Genomic DNA, 20,464 nt, shown 5'->3' with positions numbered 1-20,464 from the left:
TTCTGTGTGCTCCTTTTATCCTCTCTCTCTTCCACTAGACTATAATCTTGCCATGGGCAGGAGTGTCAGTGTGTTGGTCGCTGTCTGTCCGTGCTAAGCATAGTGCCTGCCATCTAGCAGTCACTCAGATACTTGTTAAATGAATGCATGGCTGTCTCTAATCTTCACAACAGCTTTCTGAGGTAGGTATTATTCTTCCATTGTACAGAAGAAGAAACTGAGGTTCAGAGAGTCAAAGAGACTTGCTTAAGGACACAGTTTGTTACCACCAGACTGCAGCTGTGCTTCTTCCCCTTGAAGGATTTGGAGACTGAGAAAAGCTAAGGGTCAGAAGAAAAAGTTGGGCCCAGCCAAATGGCTCACAGTTCAGCCACCACCCCATGCTCAGCCTTCCCCAGCTGAGCTCTCCCAACCTCTCAGACACCCCAGTAGCTCCAAGTCATCAATCCACAGCCACAGAGCTAGAGGCCAGTTCAAACTGGCCTGTTTATTTCCAAGCCAAGTGAAAACCAGTCCTTCCCTGCCCACCACAGAGCAACATACAGCTGGGAGTCCACACCCCACCCCGAAGCCTTAACACAGCAGATAAATTAGTGAACTCTCTTATAAAACATTGTACAGGGAAAATACATACATACGTATAAAGCCAGTGCTGGTGCTGGGGTGGGGTTTGCTCCTTGAACACAGGTAACCAGCTCCTGCCCCATCAGGGCGTCTGCCCACCCCTGCACTCTTTCCCTGAAGTGGCTCACCTGCTGTCCCCACAACCCGGTACCTTGGCTGGTTAGCACACATCTTGCCCCCAAAGGGAACTGCTTCCTGGCTGCCCCTCCCGGCCTGCACCTGAGGTGGACCCCTCCCTGCCCTTCCTCCTTACTGAGGCGCCTGCCTTGGCCTGGTCCCAGGAATTCGGCCCACCGGGATCTGAAGACAGGAAAGACAGAGCAAGGAATATTGTTTCCTGATACGTAGGGTGACCATATATCATCCAAACCAGGACTTTTTTGAAAGTGGAAGGGGGCCTAATTTACTGAAAGCAGGCATGAACCTGGGCTGCCCAGGCAAAGGACAAATGGTCACCCCACTCACAATCTTCCCTGCTCTGAACTGGCCTAGTTGTGCCACTTTCCAAAACACATTCCCCACTAGCAGCAAACGCCTCTCAGACCTCTATTCCCATCTCTGTCGCCTCCCACTCTCCAAGGCCTTCCAGCATCTTGGTTACACATTTTAAGGCTTCAGTAATATGGGGGACCTATAGTATCGGGGTTGGGAGGGGTGGGAATGATGCCCCCTCCAAATCCCATATGGGATCTGGCCATGTAAGGCCTTTGGTGTCAAGCCCCAGGCCTTCTGCCTCCTTGGGCCCAATCCCCAAAATCATAGCTGCCTGGGTCTAAAAAGCAAGCCTTAATCCTCTGTCTCCCATCCCAAACTTGCCAAGTCTTCTCTCTCTAGTCCTCCCTGTAGCTAAGGGCCAGGGCCAGGGCAAAATGAACCAGCAATCCCCCATCCCTGCCCATGGCCAATACAAAGCATCTGTTCCGGTACCTTCTCTACAAGCTGTGCATGCACATTCCTGGTCCCACCTCCATGTGGCTTCTATGCTAGGAACCCCAGGAATCACCTGTAGGGGTGGCAACGGTGGAGCCTAATGAGACCAACCTGTAGTGCCCTGCATCCCTACCCCAGCGGCTGGGCCTCAGCCCTTGGTGAGGCCTGACAGGCCATCACAGCCAGGGTTCCGATGGGTTCCATTCAGAGTTAGTGCCCCAGCCCCTGCTTTAGAACCTGCCCAGTAGGCCGCGCTTGTAAAACTGCTTTCAATAAGCCTTGCTAAAGCAAATGGTACCCGATAGTGGAAACTCAGGCTCCAGTCCTTCAAGGTTCCTCCTCTCCTCCCTCCTGCCCCTCCCACCCCATCTGCATGGTCCACAGCCATGCCAGTGCTTTGGGAAACAGAAGTCCAATCTTGATCTTCCCCGGCCCACTGCTTCTCACTTGTTGTCCGACTGTCTGTCTTTGGGAAACAAAGATTCTTCCGTGTCCGAGTCAGGCTGCCTAACACCTGCTGCGTCCCTCCCACCCCCACAAAAACAAGTGCCCGGATCTGACCCCTTGGAGTAGAACTAAGAAAATTCTGGGCTCAGGATGGGGCTTTCCAATGGGCCCCTGAGTAGGCATAGGAGATGGGATGGCGGGTCCCCGGCCTCACGGTGAACGTGTTGATGGGGCTTCCATAGTGGGGGGTGTTGTGGGGAGACCTGGGGGGAGCAGGAGAGAGATGAGGTTAATACCTGCATCTGGTTAACCAACACCCTCCCATCTCCCCCAGGACACAAGAGGGGAGATGTGGCTTATTGCTATGGCATCTGCCCCACAAACCCCAGGCTTATCAATCCGAATGGGACGCTCGTCCACCAGTATTGATTCCCCAGACACAGGGCTCGCCCTCCTGTCTAGGCCCTGCTGGCCACAGTGTACATGCCTAACACTCCTCTGCTCAGAACCCTTCACTCCTAGCCTACCTCCAGATCCACCTCTGTGTTATTGGGAAATCCCGCACCAAGGACCACTCAGATCTCCCCCAGCCCCACACTTAGCCTAAAGCCCTGGGACTCCAGGGGGTGGGAGAGAGGAGAGAGAAGGGGAAAGCAGGGGGATGGGGAAAGAGAACAAGGGAGATAATGGGAGATAAGGCGGCAGGTAAGGGAACCGCCAACAGCGCCCTCTCCAGGTAGAGTGCGCCTCCCTCCCCTTTCTCTCTGCACTGAGAGCCAGAGGGGAGAAAACGGAATGTCCCCTACTGATGGCCGCGGCCTGGTCAGCCCCTCTGCGGTCCGAGGGCAGAGCCTCCACCTCACCTGGCTTCCCATCCCAGGCTCCCTCCATCGCCCGGCCCCAGCTCACCTGCCGGTAGCCGGGGCGAAGCCGTAGTCGCCGCCTGGCCCCTTGTACTTGGCCTCTCCGCGGGCCGCGCCCTCCAGGCACGGCTTCCGCGCATGCAGGCCGCCGGGGGGCGCGCGGCCCGCCGAGCCCACGCGCCGCACCTCCGGGCCTCCGGGCGCTCTGAAGGGCCCTCCAGGCTGCGGCCCGAAGCAGTTGGGGGAGCTGAGGCTGCGGCCCGTGCCGCCGCGGGGCAGCCCGGGGCTGCAGTGGGACTCCCCAACGTACAGGCGCTTCTTGATGAGAGAACGGCCCCCGCCCGACGAGCGCTCCGGGCCCCCGGCCCCGGAGTAGCGCGCATCCGCTGGGAAGCGCGAGAAGCCGCAAGGGGCAGAGGCCACGGGGCCCGCGTCCAGGGGCTGCCGCAAGTCTGAGAAGTTGTTCCGGGGAGGGGATCCCCGGCGCCCCAGATACTGGAGGGCCGGGGTCGGGGGCTCAGGGTCATTGCTGAACTCTGGCGGCGGTGGGATGACCTCAAAGCTGAACTCCTTCTCCTCCTCCTCCCTCTTGGAGGGAGGAGAAGGAGGGGACGAGAAGGACTTGGGCAGCAGGCGGCCCTGGGGGAGGTTGGAGGGCGCTGCTCTTTCCCAGGCCACAGGGGCCTGGGGCTCCGCCTTGGTCCATCTGTGCCCATGGCTTGGCTCTGTGCCCTCTGGGTCTCTGCGGGACTGGGGCTTCCACTGATTGGGTACCGTGGGCTGTGTTGACCAGGCCAACTGAGGGTCCTTCTCAGCCTCCTTGGGTAACTTGGGGACAACAGTGAAGGAGTTGGGCCGGCCCTCAGAGAAGATGCTGTCAGAGTTTGCCTCCGGCTGGCTGCTGTGGCCACGGATACTCCCTGGCAGGGAGGACCGACTCAGGGCAGCCCCTCCAGACCTCCCCTTCTGTGCCCTCTGCCTGGCTGCAAGGAGCAGGGCCATCGGGGAACCCCGCTCCACCACCTCCCCAGTCACCGGATGCCTGAGGAGTTCGTCAGCAGGCTGGGCTGAGGCTGGGGGTTTGGCTGGGAGCCCCTGGGGCTCCTTCACCCCGACAGGCTCCCCCGACCCTGCAGCCTCTCCTCTGGCCATTGTAGGCATCACCATGGCAGCCTCCCTGCTGGGGCTGTTCTGGCCACGGTGGGGCTTGTAGGGCAATGTCACCTCTTCTTGGCCAGGGGATATCTTTGGTGGGAGGGCTGGAGATGAGAGGGCTCCCCCTGTGGGAGGGTTACTGGCCTCTGAGGGGCGCCTGTCTGCCTCTGGCTGGGAGGGCACTGCACATTCTTGAGGTTCTCGCTTCTCCCACTGCCCAGCTGGGACTAGGTTCTTCTCTGCTATCAACTGGCAGGATGTGGTGGGCAGAGTTGGGACTGCAGATGGTATGGCAGGCCCAGCCATGGCCTTAGGTGGTGTAGCTGGCCCAGGTGTGGCCGATCCAGCTGTGAACTTGGATAGTGTGGCTGGTCCAGGTGTGGCCTTGAGTGGTGTGGCTAGCGCAGGTGTAGTTGGTCCAGGTGTGGATTTGGGTGGTGTGGCTGGTCCAGGTGTGGCTGGTCCAGGTGTGGCGTTGAGTGGTATGGCTGGCCCAGGTGTACTTAGTCCAGGTGTGGCCTTGGGTGGTGTGGCTGGTCCAGGGGTAGATGGTCCAGGTGTGGCCTTGGGTGGTGTGGCTGGTCCAGGGGTAGTTGGTCCAGGAGTGGCCTTGGGTGGTGTGGCTGGTCCAGGTGTAGTTGGTCCAGGCATGGCCTTGGGTGGTGTGGCTGGTCCACGTGTGGCCTTGGGTGGTGTGGCTGGTCCAGATGTAGTTGGTCCAGGCATGGCCTTGGGTGGTGTGGCTGGTCCAGGTGTGGCCTTGGGTGGTGTGGCTGGTCCAGGTGTAGTTGGTCCAGGCATGGCCTTGGGTGGTGTGGCTGGTCTAGGTGTGGCCTTGGGTGGTGTGGCTGGTCCCGGTGTGGCCTTGGGTGGTGTGGCTGGTCCAGGCATGGCCTTGGGTGGTGTGGCTGGTCCAGGTGTAGCCTTGGGTGGTGTGGCTGGCCCAGGCATGGCCTTGGACTGGAGTGGTGTGGTTGGCAGAGGGGTGGTGGATAGAGGTGACAGGTTCTTGGCCACAGGCTTGGAGAATCTGCCATTATTGGCCCTGTTTTCAAAGAGTCTTCCCCCTTCTAGCCGAGGTTTGGGAGGCAGAGACCCTATGCTGGGCTTGGCTTCCTTCTCTGCTGATGAGGAAAGCCGAGCCTCCAGCTCATTCCGGATCTGCCGGACACTGGGAGTTGGAGCGTCCTGGGGGATGTAGTCCACAGGGGGGAGGGTCAGGCTGGTGGTGGCCTTCTCTGGCAGGCTGCGGGGACTCTTCTCAGGAACACTTGGGGGGATCTCCTTCTCTGGCAGGCTTGGGGGAGCCTCCTTTTCTGGCAGGCTGGGGCCCTTCTTGCCCTCCTTTCCCTGAGAAGCCACTGTTGGGCCTGGCCTGTGACTGACGAGTCGGTCCTCTCTCCTGGAGCCACAGAAATAGGCTGCTAGCTCGCTCCGCAGCTTCTCCATCTGGCTGGGATCCCGCCAGTCCACAGGCACTGAAGAGGCTGTGTCCTCTGGGCTCAGGGGTGTGGGTTTGGGTTTGGGAGCAGGAGAGCTGGATTTAGGGCTTTTCATAAACCCAGCAGGTGGAGGGGCTGCCTTCTCAGCAGAAGGCAAAGGAGGGGCAGCCGGGGGAAGGGGGGGTGCTGGGGGAGGGAGTGGGGGTGCGGGAGGGGGCAGGGGAGGGGGTGAGGGTAGAGTCTCCGCTTGTTCATTTGGCCAGGACTGGGACTGGCCCAGCCTCGGGCTGGCTGGTGCTGCAGCCCTGAGCTCCCCAGGGTGATCTGGCTCAGGGGCCTTGTCTGGGTAGACCTGGGATGCAGAGCGGATGTGGAAGCTGGGAGGCAGTGGGAGTCGACTGGGGGCCTTCCTGGCGGCCCCTTCTTCCTCTGGAGGAGCCCCTTGTCCTTCCTGAACCGGGATGGATGAAGTCCTGACTGGGGTTGGGGGAGGCACCTTGAACGCACGGGGGAAGGTGAGGTGGGAGTCTGGTTTAGGTCCCAGGGGACACCCGTCTGGTTCAGTAGGGCTCCTGGGGGGGCTGGCTCTGGGGGGTTCTGGCTGCCTGCCACTCAGTGCTACCTCTGATTTCCACTTGGTGACACCCCCAGGGGGAAAGAGGCGAGTCCCTGTGTGAGGAGACACTAGAGCTGGGGGTGCCGGGGCTGGCAAAGGGGGTGGGGGTGGGGCTAGAAAGGCCAAGGGTGGGGCAGGGGGAATGAAGTCAGGGGGGGTGGGTGTGGAGGGGGGGGATAGGGCCCCCAATACCAGGGGCGGAGGTGGGGCCATGCTGGGCAGGGGTGGGGGTTCCAGCAGAAGGGGAGGTGGTGGGGGAGCCATGGAAGGTGGAGGTGGTGGTGGGGACTCCCCTCGAGGTTGCAAAGCATCTGGGGGTGGCCCCGGGGCTGGGCCTGGGGGAGGCGGGGGGATGAGTGGGTCCTGGCCATAGTGCCCAGGCCTCAGGTCACCCACAGAGCTGTACAATCGAAGGTTGCCATTGACTAGTGAGCTGGTACCTGGAAGAAGGGAGAGGCAAAGGTGAGGCAAAGGTGAGGAGGGCAAGACCAGGCTTGCCAACCTCCGTGTGCCCAGGGTAGGGGTAGGGGTGGGCACCCAACAGAGTGAGCGGCCAGTTTCATGCCTTTCCTCCTGAACACCAAGGGAGGGAGCAGCAATGTCTCCAGTCTCCTGAGCTGTCCTGGGAGTGACCCTTTTCCTTCTAGGGAGGGGCCTCTGCCTGTCCCTGGCACAGCCTCAGGAGCCTATACTGAATATTCTCCATTTGCTCCACCCTTCTCTGCCCTGCTCGCACTCTTGTATAAATCCCTTTACTAACCTCTCTTCCGTTACCCCCTTGGAGTGCACCATCTGTCTCTTACAGGGGCCTTGACTGGTACAAGGCCAGAAAGGCCGGGGTTCAAATCCCAGCTCTACCACTTACCAGATGTGTGACCTTGGACACACTAATTAACCTTGCTGAGCCTCAGTGTCATCATCTATAAAATGGGCATAATGTCAGCACTTACCTCATAAAGCCATTGTGAGGATTAAATAAGAGAATTCACGTAGATACATGTAAAGGTCTTATCACAGTGCTGGGCCTATAGCAGGCACTTAATGAGTGGTATCCACTTTAACCACCACCACCTGTGCTGAACTTTTCAGGCCAGAAGACAGACAGGGAAGGTGAGGGAGAGAGAGGAAGTCGTGGATCAGGGCCAGGGGCCTGGAGACCTTCTCTGTGAGGAAGTTTGGGTGAAAGTTTGGCAGGGAGAAATTAGCATGAGCAACTCCTGCTTTCTAAAGACCCCGAATCTACCAAGAACCCAGCTTTCCACCTCACTGAGAGCTTCTGGAACAGATTATGGACTGCAGAATGGAATGCGGTGTGTAGAAAGAAGGGGACCTGAACAACCTGGGCCCTAGAGAGACGCTGAGCACGCCTGGTCCCAGCTGCTCACATCCCTCCTTCCTTGGACCGAGTCACCAGCCCTGCTCCCGAGAGTCTGCAGCTGGCCAGGACGCCCTGCGTACTTCTCTCTTAGGGGCACCCGTCCTGCACCTCCCCTCCTCTCAGTTTCTAGCACAGAGCATAACCAACCTGGGGAATATGCAGCTCTGAAGGGCCCTCCCAGCTGTCTGACTTCAAAACAAAGAACAGACCGGGAGTGGGGAGGGGAAAGCTAACATTCACGAGCACCCCAGTGCTAGGAGCTGGGAGACAGCAGTAAAAACAAAGCACAAAAGGGCCCGGCGTGGTGGTGTAGTGGTTAAGTTTGCATGCTCTGCTTCAGCGGCCCAGGTTCAAAGGTTCAGATCCCTGGCATGGACCTATGCACTGCTCATCAAGCCATGCTGTGGCAGAGTCCCACATATAAAGTAGAGGAAGATTGGCACAGATGTTAGCCCAGGACCAATCTTCCTCAGCAAAAAGAGGAGGATTGGCATCAGATGTTAACTCAGGGCTAATCTTTCTCACCAAAAAAACCCCAAAAAAACCCCCCAAAAACAAAAAAAAACCCTACAAAACAAAAAAAACAAAGCGAAAAAGAGCGAGCCCTGATGGCCTAGTGGTTAAAGTTTGGCACGCTCCGCTTTGGCAGCCCGGGTTTGGTTCTGGGGCGTGGAACTACACCCCTCGTCTGTCAGTAGCCGTGCTGTGGTGGCGGCTCACATAGAAGAAGTAGAAGGACCCACAACTAAAATATACAACTATGTACCAGGGCTTTGGGGAGGGAAAAAAAGTGCAAAAAACAGTCAAAATACTGGCCCTCCTGGAGATTGTGTTTCAATGGGACAATGAGACAGACAATGAACATAATATGTTAGTAAATTGTCACCACATTTGATGATGAGTAATACGGGGGGAAAGCCAGAAGAGGGGGGCTGAGGGTGCAGTGTGAATAGGGTGGTCAGAGAAGACCTCACTGAGAAGGTGACATTGGAGCAAAGAGGGAAGGAGAGGGCAAGAGAGCTGTCCATATGTCTTGGGGAAGGGCGTGCTAGGCAGAGGGCAATGCAGTGCAAAGACCCCGGGGCGGAAATGTGCCTGGCACTGAAGGAGCAACAAGCAGGCAGGGATGGCTAAAGCAGTGAGACAGGGAGAGAAAGCAGATGAGGCCGGGTTCTGGCAGTCTTTCAAGAACCTTCTCTTTGAGTGACATGGGAAGTCATTGGTGGGTTTTGAGCAGAAGTGTGACAAGAAGTGACTGACATCCCATCCAATACTTCACTGACTCTTCCAGAACTGGAATTGCTGCTCCCACTGCTCATTTGGAGATACAGAGGGGCAAGGGTTAGTTAAGTGATTTGCCCAAGGGAGCGAAGCTAATGTGCAGGGGAGCTGGGATTCAAAGCGAGGTCTGTCTGACTCCAGGGTTTTTTCCACCACCTTATGTTGCCCTTGTTCCTGCCCTGGCCTTGTGCCCTCACCATCCTTCCTCCACTGGAAGTGGGCCACAGCCAACCCTGGCTCTCCTCACGCCCAGCCCCACTGCTCCCATCCACTGCAGCCAACAGCCAAGAGGCGTGGGGCTCCGGCTGCATCACCAGCTGGGGAGGTGGGCCAGACACTTGGGCACAAGGAGGAAAGAAAGATGGACAAGCCCCAAGCCCAGGGTCCTCTTACCTGTCACTCCTTTGTCCACAAAGTCTTCTGGAACAGAGGGGGTGGGCACAGCCAGCCCATGGTTCTCCTGGGCATTCTGAAAGGGAGCAGAGAGTTCAGGGAACAGGCAAAGATGGACAGATAATTCTTCTTAAATGGCTGCTCTGTGAGGCCATTCTACTGCTCGAAAATCTGCAGTGATGGTGATGGTTGCACACCTTTGTGAATATACTAAATTGTAAAACAGCTATATAAAATATAAAATTAAAAAGGGTGAATTTTATGGTACAGTCAAGTCTTGTTATATGAAGTAGTTATGCTCTGTAAAGTTGCTAGGAACACTGAATTAGCAAATCCTTAGCCAATGCACCAAGGGAAATACAGGATTAGGTTCCCACAAACCTTGGTCACAGCATTTTCGTCAACCAATCAATACATAACTTTATGTGTGTTTCTGTTTGTTTGTTTGTTTTGTGAGGAAGATTAGCCCTGAGCTAACATCCGATGCCAATCTTTCTCTTTTTCCTGAGGAAGATTGGCCCTGGGCTAACATCCATGCCCATCTTCCTCTACTTTATATGGGACGCTGCCACAGTGTGGCTTGACAAGCGGTGAGTCGGTGCACGCTCGGGATCCAAACCTGCGAACCCCCCAGGATCCAAACCTGTGAACCCCGGGCCGCCAAAGCAGAGCCCACGGACCTAACCACTACACCACCAGGATGGCCCCTGTGTGTTTCTGTTTAAAGACACCTTATTTAATCTATATATTGTTGACTCATTAACATTGAGCTTGTGGCCAACAGAACTGTAACTCATGCCTGAACGAAGCTTATCTGACACTGGTTTTTTCTCCATGAGGCACATCACAGCCTTCTTGTGCTTAGGAACATTAGACAGCACATCAGGGCCGTTTTAAACAGAGAAATCAACAAAAAGCAAAGAAATACGAAAAATGTGGCACTAAGTAGAAAAGGACACTTCTCTACAGTGTGAGAGCTGAACCAAGAAGGTAGAGGGTCGTCTTGTTCAACTTCAGCTGGGACCGGGTGCATCAGGAGACTACAACTGTTTACTGCTCTAAGCATGTCCACAGGGTCTTGAGTATTGATTTTGGGGTTACAAATCAATTTTAGCAAGTAGGTGAATTTTCAAATACAGAATCTGCAAATAATGAGAATCGACTGTATATGAATTATATCTCAACTGAAAAAAAAACCAGAACAAAAAAATAAAAGAGGGGCCGGCCCGGTGGCGCAAGCGGTTGGGTGTGCGCGCTCCGCTGCGGCGGCCCGGGGTTCGCTGGTTCGGATCCCGGGCGCGCACCGACGCACTGCTTGGTAAGCCATGCTGTGGCGGCGTCCCATATAAAGTGGAGGAAGATGGGCACCGATGTTAGCCCAGGGCCGTCTTCCTCAGCAGAAAAAAAAAAAAAAGGAGGATTGGCGGATGTTAGCTCAGGGCTGATCTCCTCACAAAAAAAAAAAATAAAAAATAAATAAATAAATAAAAGAAAAACAGAACAAACACACACAAAATCTGCAGTGATTCCCCATGGATGTCCGCAAGTTAAAAGCCGAACCCCTCAGCCCGGCCTCCTGTTCACTTAGTTTTCATTAGGTATTTACAGAAAAACAAATAAATAAAAAGTGGTGAACTGGAATATTTACAGCCCTTCAGATGCCCTCTGATCTCTAAGGTTAACACACTGTAATGAGTTTACACAGCTGTCGGTTTGTACATACTATTTTGCATTCTATTTTTTTTTCCAAATACACATTTCCATATGTCAACAAAGTCCACACACCTGTCCTTTTGAAGAGCTGGAGAGCACTTTATGGTAGCTTTCAAGGTCCCAGCCAACTTTTATTCCCCACTCACCTGTTACATCCATCCCGCATTCTAGCTTGACTGACTCTCTCCCCGCCATCCTTCCCACATGTAGAGTTCATGTTCATCCCTGACGCTGGGAGTTGGTCAGGCTGAGCCTCTTCTTACCCTCCATTTCTAACAATAATACACCTTGCCCTGGGCTCTCCACACATGCTCTCAGTCACACCGCTCTATGAAGAAGATGATATTCCCATTTGCCAGATGAGAACAATGAAGCTCAGAAACATTTGGTAAGTTGTCTAAAGTCACACAACCAGTACTACAAAACCAGGTCTGTGAGCTCCCACCCCTTGGTAGTTTGCTCCTCTAAAACCTCTTATCCTTCAAGGATCAGCTGAGCCCCTCTCAGGGGAGAGTAGGGAGGAAGGGGCTAAGAGCATCTGGCTTTAGAGCCAGACTTCCTGGATTTGAATTCCAGCTGTATGACTGTGCCAGTTAAGCTCTCTGTGTCTCAGTTTCCCTGTCAAATGGTGATGAAAATAGAATCTACTTATTCTAGGGAAGTTGTGAGCGTTAAATGATGCAATACACAAAAAGCACTTTGATGGCCCCCGGCATATAGTAAAAGCCCTCTAATTGTTCGCTGTTGCTACCGAGGAGCCGTCCCTTGTCTGTACCAGCCCACACTGACTTGCTGCTGTTCAGAGCAACCCACAGCCAAGCCCCACAGAGCAGCCTTCTTGTTTGCTCTCTAGATGTTCCCCTTAGTTCCTCCAAGGAGATCTGGTTGCTCCCTGGAGCCCAGGGACCATGTCTTATGTGAATGCCCCAAAGCTGGACACGTGGTAAGCCAACTTTTACTCCTGATGGGCTGGCAGGGCTACCCCTCTAGGCTTAATGGCTTCATATATAAGAACGGGGATTCAAGGTAGGTGTTTCAGAAATATTCCCAAGGCCCTGGGTTACCAAGGGCAATCTCAGATTACTCTTTGGTCATTTGGGGGCAACAAACAACTCACCTTCTTGTTCTTAAAGAATTCTGAAGCTGGAATGGCCTTGAGCCCTCATCTAGTCTTTTTTCCTGTCTCTACTTGATTCACATGGCCAACAGACACTCTTAACATCTCTCAAATCCAGTGATTATGCATCAGGGGCAAGGATAGGGACCAGCCCACCCGAGGAGTGTCTCCCAAGACATTCTGAGGTGTAGCATACACACGCACACGACTGATTGTCTAATAACCTCCATGAAGGATATACACTCTGATTTTGATGAGATGGAAGCCAGGCCTTCAAAAGCCAGGGCTGAGATCTCTGATTATTCTTTTGAACATAAATGGAAAGTAGAAAGACATGGGGACTTAGCATCAAAAGTCTTAGCATCAAAATTCATGCTCTGAATTTTGCCAGCGGTGTGATGGTGGATCAGCAGAGGCGATGTGGGATGGGACGGTGATGTTAAACTATCAATTATGCATCCACTGTGTGCCAGCACTGTACTAAGAGCTTTATCTGTGTTATCTCAAATCTCTTAACAGAGCCAGGGCGCAAACCTAGGCCTCCCACTTACCTCTTTTACAAATCACTGAGACCCATTTTCTTCACTTATGAAACGATGATAATAGTTCCTACTTTGCAGGGCCATTATGAGGATCAAATGAGATAATATTCCTAACCCAGGAAGCCAGTGCTAGTTGAAGGGTATGTCTTCCAGTCCTCTTCACAACAAAGGTAAAAAAATTGTGAACAATCAAAGCTACGCTGCCTGGAATCCTAGAAGTGCCATCTGGGTCACCCCGAGTGCTCCAGTCGAATTACGTGTGCAGGAGGAAGGTGGACAGACTTTATGGGCCAGAGTAATACTGCCAGCCACCCTTTGATCTTAAAGAACTCTGAAAGCATTAGACTCCCAAGACCACAGGATGGAAGTCTGTCTCCTGAGCACCCTTGGAAGAGCAGCCCAGGCAGAGGTCACGCTTTGCAGGTCCCCCCCGACACAAGGGGGTCCCAGGACGCACCCACCACTTCACCGCAGTGCTTGAGGTGCTGTGGCACTCCATCGTCCACCATGCTTGGGGCGGGTCCTAAAGTCCAGCCTTATCCCTTCGGGAGCTCTCAGGACTGAACTGAACAGAACCCCGTATCTCCAAGCCCCAGCTGGCCCCGCTCCTTCCCACTCACACCCACACAGGCTCCGGGGGCTCACTTAGTTGCCCCTTCCACTCGTGTGTATTCAGAGAGGGCAAATACAAACTTGTTTTGATCTTAGTCCCAGAAAAACAGACCCAGAAGGTGAGCTCCCCTCACTCTCCACGGAGACCCAGGCAGCTGGCATCGAGCGCACTGCTTGGCTGGTGACATATTTCAGTGTGCAAATGCACAGGTGAGGGTAGTGTCCATTGCCATGGGTGCCGAATTCCCTAACCTGACTCCCTTGGCCTCAGAGAACTGAAGAAAAGCCCTAGGAAGAGGAGGGCTTGGAGGTGACACCAAAATGCAATGCAAGATCCTAGAATGGATCCTGGGATCAGGGAGTGGGATGTGCCATGAAGGACATCAATAGGACAATTTGCAATAATTGAATGTAAACGGTGCATTCGATAATAGTATCGCATCAATATTAAATTCCTGAATTTGATAACTGTGCAGAGAATGTCTCTGTTCTTAGGTAACTCACACTGAGGTATTTAGGAGTAAAGAGACTCAATGTCTCAACTTACACTTCAATGGGTCAGGAAGAAACAATATGTATATATCACGGGAGGGGGGAGTAAATAAAGGGAATGTGGCAAAATCCGGTGACTCTGGATGAAGGCTCTAGACAGTTCTTTGTACTATTCCTGCAACTTTTCTCATGTTAGGATGGGTTAAAAAGAAAAAGTTACTTAATGACACTGAACGGTACATTTTAAAATGGTTAAAATGGGGGGCTGGGCCAGTGGCGCAAACGGTTAAGTGCGCGCGCTCCGCTGCAGTGGCCTGGGGTTCGCCGGTTCGGATCCCAGACGCGCACCGAGGCACCGCTTGGTAAGCCATGCTGTGGCGGCGTCCCATATAAAGTAGAGGAAGATGTGCCTGGATGTTAGCCCACGGCCAGTCTTCCTCAGCAAAAAGAGGAGGATTGGCAGAGGCTAGCTCAGGGCCGATCTTCCTCAAAAAAAAAAGAAAATGGTTAAAATGGTAAATTTTATGTTATGTGTATCTTACAATTAAAAAATGTTAAACAAAACAAACAAAAGACAAGACTATCAAAAGGGAAAGTGTTGAGGGAGACTTGGAGCTTATCCATCCACTGGACACCAGCACTTCCCGTCCCCTACTTCCCCCACCCCAAGACTCCCCTTAACAATAACAAGAGCTGCTACTTTTCCAGCACTTACTCTGTTCCAGGTACTCTTTCTGCACCTTCCATCTCTTAACTCATTTGCTTTTCACAACAACCTGATGAGATAGGTGCTATTATTGCTACCTCCATTTTATAGATGAGGAAACTGAGGCACAGAGAGGTTAAGTGACTTGCCCAAAGACCCACAGCTAGTTCTACATCACCGTCTTTCCAGACACCCGGTCATCATCCATACACCCAGCTTGTCACCCAGTTCTGCCAGGCACCTGCTGAGGCCCTCCCTTCCTGCCACCCCTCAAGTTCAGTCCTCACTGTCTCTTACCCAGACAGACAGACTACTGCCATCATCTCCAGATACTTCCCTGGCCTCTGCCTCACTCCATTCTTCAAATCTGACACCAGGATGTTCTTTCTAGAATGCATCTCAGAACAGGGCACTTCCGTGCTCAGAATCCTTCCGTTGGTCCAGAGGATGAAATCCAAACACCTCCACATGGCATTCGAGACCTTTCATAAGCTGTTCCCTCTGCAGCTCCTGCCATCTTCTCCCCACCCACTCCACAAACCTTGCGCTCCAACTAGTGGGTCTGTCTTCTTCCCACGCCGGTGTACCTGAGGACCTGACTCACTCATGAGCAAGTAGGCTCCTTGCAGCAGGGACCCTCAGTGGGGCAGAGAGACCACCCCCTGGAGGGAGTGTTTGGAGGTTTGGGGGTGGGTGAGCAGCTTGAAAAAGCCCCTAGATGACTTGGCTACGCCTCCCTCCCCACTGTCGAGAACCTCTACAGTTGCTTGGGATTCATTCCCACATCTTCTGCGGCCTCCACAGCTTTGCTCTTGTTCTTACTCTGCCTAGGATACGCTTCTTCGCCCAGCAAACTCCTACTTATCCTTTAAACCCCAGATTAAACACCCGTCATCCATGAAGCCCTCCTTGGCAACCCAGCGGGAGTTACTTTCTCTTCCCTGTGTGTTCCTCACCCTGTGTGCGTTATTATTACACAGGTGCCTACTAGGTGCTAGGCACCATTCTGAGTACTTCACATGTAGCAAAGCCACTTAGTCCTCATAGTGACCCTTAGAGGCAGGTTGTTTTTCTTTTATGGAAGAGGAAAGTGAGGCACAGAGAGGCTAGTACATTGCCCACGGTCACATAGCTAGTCAGTGGCAGGACCGATGTTGGAACCCCAGAGCCTGCTCTCTTTGCCTCTACAGTATTCGTCCTCGCACTCTTTCTCCAGCACAAATCAAGCCTATTGGGGATGAATGTGGTCTCTGCTGCCCCAGCCCAGCCTACCGTGGGTCGGGTGACGGCTGACTCTTGTCCATGCCTGGCACAGAGTGGGCAGCTCAGCAAATGTTTGCTGAGTGAATAAATTCCTGGATGAGTGAATGAGAGGTAAAAAGAACAGAGGACAGAGAGGTGGAAAACCTGTGTTCTGGCACCCGCACCACCACCAACGGACTCAGAGCAAAGTCACTTCTCTCTCTGGGCCTCCCTGCCTCTTCTCTAAGGGTCCCTTCAACCACAGTTCTGTGAGTCCAGGCCCATAAGGTATTCCATCTGTGACTCGGCTCACCTATGCCATGTGGGCGGCGGCCTGGACACTCGGGGCCACCCCCTGATGACAGGGTGTTGGGACAGATGTCTGCTGTTGTTTTTGGATAGTTCTCTGCCTCCAGCGAGGGGAAGGGGCAGGAGGGGTAAAGGAGGAGGAGAGCTAGGAGGGAGGAGTCTGTGAAGCTGCTTTTCCAGGCGCCACAAGGTGAGGCCAAGCGGGCAGGACTGGGCTTCGGGGGAGTCACTGCTGACCTCAGACATGGGACTCCGAATGCTGCGGTCAGAAGGGGAGCTGGCTGTGCTCCACCTTTACACTGCCCCACCCTCGGCGCACTCGCCCCCAGAAAATGACAGACCCCGGGGCCCCAGGGGGCTGCCCACAGGGATTGCAGTGCGTCTCAAACATACTCAGGGGAGAGGGGTGTGGCCCTTTGAGGGTGGCATCCCCACATCCCTCCCACATCAAGAGACAGAGCCCCAACCTGTGGGCAATGAAACAGCAGAGAACATGCAAATGAGCATCAACATGCACATGAGCATCAACATGTAAATGAGCATCGAGCTGCCTCTGCTGGACCAGCCCACTGGTGCCTGCCTTCTCCCTCCTCAGGCCAGCGGGCAGCCAGCAGCCAGCCCCGGCCATGGCCACTCCCCCTCCCTGCACTGCTGCTGCAGAGCAGCCCTTGCTCATCGCCTGGGGCAGAGTCCAGCCCTGGCCCTGCCAGGTGGGGCACTCCACATGAAACCAGGCCCCAGCCCTTCCTGGTCCCCACACCTGGACAACGCCCAGAAGCCAAGATCACTGGTCACCTCCCTCACCTCATAGAGCGGGGCAAGCCAGCTCCCCAGCTCAGTCAAGAAGCCCTTTAAAAACCATCATGAATTAGTATATTGAAAAGTTACTCAGTAATGATCAGTGCGGGGGAAGGATGAGGGCGGGGAGTACCATTCCAAGAATATTTATATTTATCTCCTTCCTTATACTTATCTCTATTTCTCGGTTTTTAACAATGAACTTCTTTTTCTTTCATAATTAAAAAAACACCCAATACAATAGTAATTTTAAAAAATTCTTGTGATCAAGTGGAAAGACCATGAACTTCGGAGTCAGGCAGACCAGATCTGCAATCTTGAATTAATTCTATCATTTCAAAGCAATCAAAGACAGTCTCTGACACAGTCAGTGCTCAATAAGTGTGCCCTTCCCTCGATTTCTGAGGCTCAGTTTTCTCATCTGTAAAATGGGCATGATCTCACCTCCCTTGGGTTTGCTGTGACACTGGAGGCCGCTGCACACCTAAAGAGATCCTGCAGAGTTAGTGCTCAAGAAAGGATTCAATTTCTCCTGGGCTCTACTCTCTCAGGTCCCAACAGGGCTCAGGGGTTAGCAGTAGCCCAAGGCCTTGGACACTCTGCTCTGGGCACAGCCCTCAGGGTGTGTCTGTCTGGTTCCATCTGAAGAGACAGGTGCTTCCCCATGGTCAGAGTCAGGTCGCTGGGAATTCCCTACTGCCCTTTTGACTACAAACCTTTCAGAGTTGAAGAGAAGGAGGAAGGAAGGGAAGGAAGGAGGAAGGCAGGAAAACCCTCACTATTCGAGGATGAAGTTATTTCCTCCTTAAAGTTTTAGGGGTCACAGCCTGTTGCTAGCCCCCTGCTGCACCATCAAGGGCTCAGGGGGACAGGACTCACCCTGCGCATGGCTCCAGCCCTGCCCCCTTGGCCTCCTCATGCCTGGGACATACACATCCTCATGCCTGGGATTCCTCAAAACCCAGCCAAACCCCAAGGGTGGGTCACCCAGGGCCGGGCCAATGGGCAACACATGGTTGACCTTGGACACGGGCCAGCTCTGAGTCTTAGCTACGCATCGTGAAATGCAAACCTCCTCACCAGATTCTTCCTGGAGCCTGGTTGGGGCACCTCAGTGTGGGGTGTGAAGCTGCAGGGGGTAAGGGAGATGACCCTGAGCTAGAGCCGGGCATGGTTGGGGGCACCACTGTAGGCTGGGGGAGCAGGGGATGGGATCCCAGAGTGACAGCCACAAGAACACCCCTCTAGGCACCCAATGTCCGCAGCGGGATGAAGCCCAGCCAGTTGTCTTCCTGGCTTTGAGGGGCAGTGCGAGGGCAGGGGCGGTGTGTTCCCCACAGAACAGCTTCCCTGAAGTTGGGAACCAGTGAGCATTTTAAAAAAGAGCTCGATTACTTCCCCCTCCCCAGCCTCCACCATCTGCCACAGCTCATACCCTCTCCTGGGGGCCAGAGAAGATTCCACCAATGAGGCCATCTTCCTCTGGCCCTGCCTGCCATCCCAGAACCACTCTTAGACCCCAGCTACCAGGGCCCTGTCCTGGACTCTGTGCTATGGAGGGCCTGCTCTGGTTCCCTACAGGACAGAGTCCATGGGGTCAACGGGACATGTTCTCAGAGCCCACATGACTCCCTTCACGACCCTGCTCCAGGCACCAAGGCCCCTAGAATCCCCACCTTAAATGGCGCTGAGCCCACCTCTAGAGCATCTTTCCTGGTCAGACCTCCTGAGGGCAGCCTGAGCTAGGGGTGCCCATCCCTGAGCTCACGGGGTGGCTGTTTGTGGGTAAGGATGAGGGTGTGGATGGAGCTCTGGAGGTGCAGGCTGAGGCCCTCACTATGAGGGAAGGAGCTGGGTGGGTGGAGGAGGGGGTGGGCTATGTGGGAGTGGGAGCTCAGGCCTCTGCCACCCACCCGCCACGGGAACACATGGAGCTCCCTTCTAGCCAACGTCAGCCGCATGAATCACTCAAAAGTCAGTGATGACTCTCCTGCCCGGCTCACCCTAAGGAGCTCAAACTCCAATCCCAAAAGGAGCCTGGGCCTCAAGGTCAGAGATGAGCTCATATGAGGGAGGCGGGGGCGAGTGGAGTGGAAAGGAGAAATCCAGCTGACTTGGGCTGCTTCTTTGAGCTTCCAGGCAGCCAAGGAATAGAGGGTGGGGTCCAGAGCACATGGGCTTCCTGCCCCAAGCCCAGCCTGACACCTCCCCAGGCACAGCCAGGCTTGCCTGACTCAGAGGGTGGGGTGACCCAAGCAGCTCTCACGCCCGGGGCATCCCTGGGGACCTGTCCAGCCAGTTTCCCCATATTTGCCACATTGACATTTAATTTTTAATTCCTCATATGCATCACCCTGCGGATGGTTTGATTGAGAAGGGAGGGCAAGAGAGAGCCCCAGAGAGAAGGACAACCTTCCCACGACCAGCTGTTCTAGCCACTCTCGAAAGCTGGGGACAGGCTCTGGCTTGAGCTCTGGGCCTGGCTTCCCCTTGGAGGCAGAAGTAAGTGGGGAGAAAGGATCCTTGCCCCACCCAGCCCAGGCCCACAGTGGTGTACACAGGACTGGATTGGGAGGAGGAGACCAGGCTTGGGTCCTGCCTCTGCCTGTCCTGAGCTATGTGACCCGGAGGACCCTCCCCTCCTGGGCCTCAGTTTTCGTGTCCTGATGGGCGCCAAGTCCTCCCCAGCTCTGAAAGTGTGGTGATTCTGACCCAGTTCCTCAGGGATCTCGGAGCAGAAAGTGGGGCGGCCCTGGTGGCTGGAAAGCCCCCCTTTTCAGAGGTGGAAGCCGAGCTCAGGGAGGTCTCGTGAGGGGCCTGGCTTCTCGGGGGGCCTCTAGAGAGCTGACCCCATCCTCCACCCCTCCCTTGGGAGTTATTTTAACACAGAAAGTCACAGCTGGAGAGACCCTGGAGGACGGTCCGGTGTAACCCCCACAGATGGGTGAGGAGCCAGAGGCCCAGGGAGAGGAAAGGCCAGGCCCCCAGCCTCCCCGCAGCCCAGAGGGAGAGCCAGGACCGGTGCCAGTTACCGGAGGATCAATCCGGGTCCCATCCCAGTCACTGAGGGATCCCAAGGTCCTTTTCATAATTGGCCTATGGCTGCTGGCTACCTGAGAAAGTATGTCTTAGTCCTCTGCACTTTCACCTTACACAGAGTGAGGAAGCTCCAGGGAGGGGGCAGAAGCACCTGCATTACCCTCTCCCGCCTCATCTTGCCCTCCCCTCCTGCACCCATCCCTTTGCAGGCTCACGTAGGGTACCGACAGTGGGGGTGCTCTCAGAAGACGGCCCAGACCCAGACAGAGCTCAAGGAACAGCATGGGCCTGTCACCTGGCTTCTCTGACACTGCTGCCATGTGCCTCCCCTGCCCGAGGGTGGCCTGGCCCAGGAGGTGCCCTCTGAGCGTGGGAAGGGAGGACAGGGAGGGGCGAGGCCCTGCGGGCTAGGACAGAGTCACGCAGGGCTTGGGCACCAGCCCAGCTCCCCACCCACCCTGACTCGGTGGGACTGCATGTGTATGTCTGTGTGTGAATCCACACCCACATGGAGTTCTGTCCTCCTGGTTCTCATTCCCCTAGCCCCAGCTGGAAGACAACAAAGAACCTGCCCAGAGCCTAAGAGAGAGGATTCGGATTCCCCTCAACCCAGGAGCAGGGGAAGAAGGATGCTGGGGCTGCTCTGTACCTTGTGACCTGAGTCAGGAGCAGAGATGTCCCCAGGATACAGGCCGTAGTACCAAGGGAGCCTAATCTAAAGGCACATCATAGGTGGGCTTTTGGGGGCCTGAGAGCCCTCTGCTG

At 54.7% G+C, this 20,464-nt stretch overlaps 1 protein-coding gene across 1 annotated transcript in view; it reads right to left on the bottom strand.

Moving 5' to 3' along the window:
• Positions 1-454: 454 nt before the first annotated feature.
• The window catches only part of C14H6orf132 (chromosome 14 C6orf132 homolog), a 33,748-nt gene continuing 13,738 nt past the window's right edge, over positions 455-20,464 (bottom strand). The window contains exons 3-5 of the mRNA XM_058554391.1: positions 9,130-9,205; positions 2,911-6,517; positions 455-2,264 (exon numbers count right to left, since the gene is read on the bottom strand). Of these exons, the coding sequence (XP_058410374.1) occupies positions 2,147-2,264; positions 2,911-6,517; positions 9,130-9,205 (3,801 nt within the window). The 3' untranslated portion in view covers positions 455-2,146. The remainder of the gene's footprint in view (positions 2,265-2,910; positions 6,518-9,129; positions 9,206-20,464) is intronic.

The sequence above is a fragment of the Diceros bicornis genome, chromosome 14 (genome assembly GCF_020826845.1).
Source record: "Diceros bicornis minor isolate mBicDic1 chromosome 14, mDicBic1.mat.cur, whole genome shotgun sequence".
Lineage (NCBI taxonomy): Eukaryota > Metazoa > Chordata > Mammalia > Perissodactyla > Rhinocerotidae > Diceros > Diceros bicornis.
Note: the sequence above shows the minus strand (reverse complement) of the source record. Positions and strands in the feature narration are given on the sequence as shown.